The 3,950-nt window shown below is 35.9% G+C and overlaps 2 protein-coding genes across 3 annotated transcripts in view; both read left to right on the top strand.

Annotated features, from left to right (window-relative positions):
* The window catches only part of LOC138932712 (uncharacterized), a 2,859-nt gene extending 2,456 nt beyond the window's left edge, over nt 1-403 (top strand). The window contains exon 3 of the mRNA XM_070294814.1: nt 267-403. Within this exon, the coding sequence (XP_070150915.1) occupies nt 267-403 (137 nt within the window). The remainder of the gene's footprint in view (nt 1-266) is intronic.
* Nucleotides 404-2,770: 2,367 nt separating this feature from the next.
* Osbp (oxysterol binding protein) overlaps nt 2,771-3,950 on the top strand; it is a 17,629-nt gene continuing 16,449 nt past the window's right edge. The window contains exon 1 of one of the 2 annotated variants that reach the window (XM_070293749.1): nt 2,771-3,048. In XM_070293749.1, the coding sequence (XP_070149850.1) occupies nt 2,921-3,048 (128 nt within the window). In that variant the 5' untranslated portion in view covers nt 2,771-2,920. The remainder of the gene's footprint in view (nt 3,049-3,950) is intronic. The other variant, XM_070293750.1, reaches the window with a different exon arrangement.

The raw sequence follows: 3,950 nt of genomic DNA, 5'->3' as shown, positions 1-3,950 counted from the left end.
AAGCAGTGGTATCAACGCAGAGTACTCACATCCTGCTCTGTTCTTGTCATCATTCTGCTGTTAGATTCTATCGAGCAGGCTCTGCTCGATTTTTGGCACTAATTTCATTTAATTGATAATAACAGCTTCTGTATGAAATTTATAGCTTTTTTGCTAACAACAGTTGATAGCAAACACTTGACATGATCTGCTTCCGATAGATTTGGTTATCTGAGTCTACAGCTATTTCTCTGAAGAATGGAATGACTGTGATTGGCTACTTTTAGAATTATGGATGTTATCAAATCTGATTAAAGACCGTATTAAGGCCTTTGCGGGCTCGGTTAAGATTAGAGTTACAGTTGACGGTTACAAATTGACCAATCAGAGCAAGGCAGCTTGCCAACTAATTGGTCAATTGTAATATGGTCTTAAGAGTGACATATATATTCGCTTAACCACATGTAATATTTATTTCTGAATGTCATATTGTATATAATTTATATTATATTATCTTGTAAATAAATCATATATGTACAAATGTAAATAAAAAATATATATAAATATAATAAAATCTTTTTTTCTAAATGTAAAAATTTGAAAATCTTAGATTCTATAGAACCTACCCAGACAGCACAAGGATGTCCTTAGGACGTCCAAAGGGCATCCAGGACATATATGTAGAATATCCTCAGGATATCCCATTATAATCCTCAGATCTCCTCTGGATGTCCTGAGGAAGAGTAAATGATAGCCGTATATTAACCTCTGGAGAATCCAGGGAGATCCTGTGGAACATCCTAAGGATTTTTATAGGATATGTTAGGGATATTTTTCGTATGTTTCAAGGAGCAAATTTTAAAATTTAAATATAAATTAAAATTATGTTTTGTTATTTACTGCCAATATTAAAAATAGTTCACCGTTCTTTAATATTTGAGGCTTTCGTGCTGTACATGAATATTTTAGGTTTGGCTCCCGGGTTTGAGTTGTGTAATATTTTCTAAACAATCCAATATCTGAATTCCCTATGTTTGGGATTGCATCAGAAATTGAACTGATAGAAAATAATTACATTTGTAATTTCCTGTCAGTTGCTCTTTGCAAGCTTTATATAATTCTCATGACCAAATCTCAAATATGAGTTCGCGTGTCGCATAGCGGTAAACGAACGAACTAACGGTTGAATACTATTGTTTGTAAAGTTTTTGAAATGTTGCGAACAGTAACATTTCTCATGAAATATTAAATAAATAATAATTTTGGATATATGAAAATGTGCGCATCAAATTCAATTATTAATATTAAACGAAATTAACGTTAACAATTAATTGCACATGTATATGTCCTCTGGAAATCCAAAAGACATCCAATATAATAGACAGGGCAAATATATCCTACGGACATCCAGGGGTTATCCACTGGACATTTATAAAACATTAATACTTATTATAATACTTAAGATTTCTAAATTATATTAAATAGCTGACACAACTAAAAATAATTATGTATGCATATTAAATTTTTATAAATATATTTATAATAATATCTTAAAATATCCTACAAATGTCCTGAACCATCCTGGACATATTCAGAATGATCCTGAAGATGTTTTGTGTTGTCTGGGTATTCAGGCAAATTTGTGTAATCATATGTATAAACAAATTAACCAATCAAGTGTCTAAAGCCCGTATCAGATTACGCATTGAAAATTGAAGATTAAAGATTGGAATTTGACTAATCAGAAAAAAGGAACTGAAATTTCTTTGTCCTGATTCGTCAAATTTCAATCTGGAATCTTAATCTTCAATGCATAATCTGATACGGGCTTAACGGATGACGCCATATTGCTATCTATTTCATATTGATGCATGATTGGTTGATTTTTCTGTGCATATGCATTATGTATCTATATATTTTATATATTCTATGAGATAAATCCTTACCGATTGATCTATCCGGAAATAAATGTGGCGCCATGTTCAAAGAAAGATTGGTTAAATTTCAAATATTTTTCTCACGATTTCTTACTCATTTGTCAAATTATCAATCTGTATATTTCTGTCATTTCCACATATTTTGATTTTTTATAAAATATTTTTCTACATGCAAAGTACGAGACATGAATTTATGCACATTATTTATGTCATGCGGATTATGCGGAATCCCCCCCCCCCAAAAAAAAGAAGAAGAAAAAACACTAGTTTAGTAGTATCTAGATATTTATTCACGATATCTCATGTCGTATGTTTATTTAAATTTTGCCTATAAAATACGCGGTTCGTTATCAATTTGTATTTAACACTCAAAGATTTATAGAATCAACAGTTGCATGTGATTGATGTTTCGCGCGTGTATATACACGTGTGTGTACATTTGCCGATCTGTCAATCTATCAATTGTCAATCCCACAGCAAATTGCGGACACCGTGGATGCCTTACATAAATGACAGCGATAATGAAGGTTAGGTAAGTTGTGTTGTCGGAATAAAGATAATGGGAAGAAAGAACGTGTCCTGACTCATTCGCGTTCTAGAGGGAAAGACGTTGGTAACATTTATATCACCGGTATCTCGGGTGTACCGTACGAGCGGAATCCGTATCACCTGACAGCATTGCCGGTTGCGCGTCGCGTTCGTCACCCACCACCCACTTTGACTTCACATCACTATGTATGTGTATATTACATTACGCACTGATGATGTGTGTATATATATTACATCATTGTATATATATATATATATATACATACAGGTGAGTACGTAGCGTGCAGCACGAGCAGCAGAAAGGGGAGATTCCCCTTCCACGAGGAATAATCAAAATGGTGGCTTCGCACAACGCGGGTGATGTGGTGTAGGCGGACGTTGGCGGCTCGCATCATCGTGATCGTTTCGGACAGACGCGAAAAGCGTAAGCGTTGAATACGATATATCCGGATAACATGGGCGACCCGAAGAGCCAGCACGGCGGGCAGGAGATGAAAGGATGGCTTTTTAAATGGACGAATTACTTGAAAGGTTATCAACGGAGATGGTTCGTCCTGTCAAACGGCCTCCTGTCGTATTACAGGTAGTTTCCTACGTGTCATCGGATCTATCTCTACCTACCTACTTACCTATCTCTCTCTCTCTTTCTCTCTCTCTCTCTCTCTCTCTCTGTCTACCTATCTTTATCAAATTTTTTCGACTCGCGCTTCCATACGTCTTTAGACACACGCTCGTTATAACGTTTATATGATCGATCTTGAGGAGATCGCATGCTCGGGCCTGCTGTCTGCGTTTTTATTTCCAACCATTGTCAACGTCAGCCCCTAACCGCGTGGAGAAGAGAAGAAATCTAGAGACACGTCAAAATGCAATATGGAGCTGTTCCCTGTTGGCGATTAGGTTATGTGCGCGTATATGTGACAGTACTCCTTTTTTTCTTAATCACTCCCGGTCAAAAATAGCCTGGCAACAGCTGATCGAATTATGTATTTGAAGCACTACCTAGCGAAGCGCATCGCCAAATATCGACGCGATAGCGCTCATTGTTTGCGGACAATGTACTCGATTGTTAATTAGTGATATTTATCGGAGACCGTTAAAACAATTGCGTGATAAGCGATTAAAGGAATGAGAGAAAAATCTTGGCGGTAAATGGAAAAATTCAATTTGACAAATGAGATCGCGGGGAACGGGCTCCTTATTATTGTCCGTTTCGAAAAGTAGATAAGTTCGTTTTCTGCGCCTTTTGAATATTATAATCTTCCAGAGTTTGCGATAAGATGCATTGTAGCAAGAACATAGTAGAATGAGATACTCCAAACGCGGTACGATTTTACGAGTCGGTTTATTCGAGTAATATCAAATTGATTATTCGTCTATTTGAATATTATTTGACGATACTAATCTTCAATTTGAAACTTTTGTTTGTAAAGCGTATGTAAAAAAAAATACGAGACGCGCGACTTACGCGCGTCACGAATATAC

The sequence above is a fragment of the Polyergus mexicanus genome, unplaced genomic scaffold, assembly GCF_030449975.1.
Source record: "Polyergus mexicanus isolate NDT 795.1 unplaced genomic scaffold, iyPolMexi1.0 SCAF_4, whole genome shotgun sequence".
Taxonomy (NCBI): Eukaryota; Metazoa; Arthropoda; class Insecta; order Hymenoptera; family Formicidae; genus Polyergus; species Polyergus mexicanus.
Note: the sequence above shows the minus strand (reverse complement) of the source record. Positions and strands in the feature narration are given on the sequence as shown.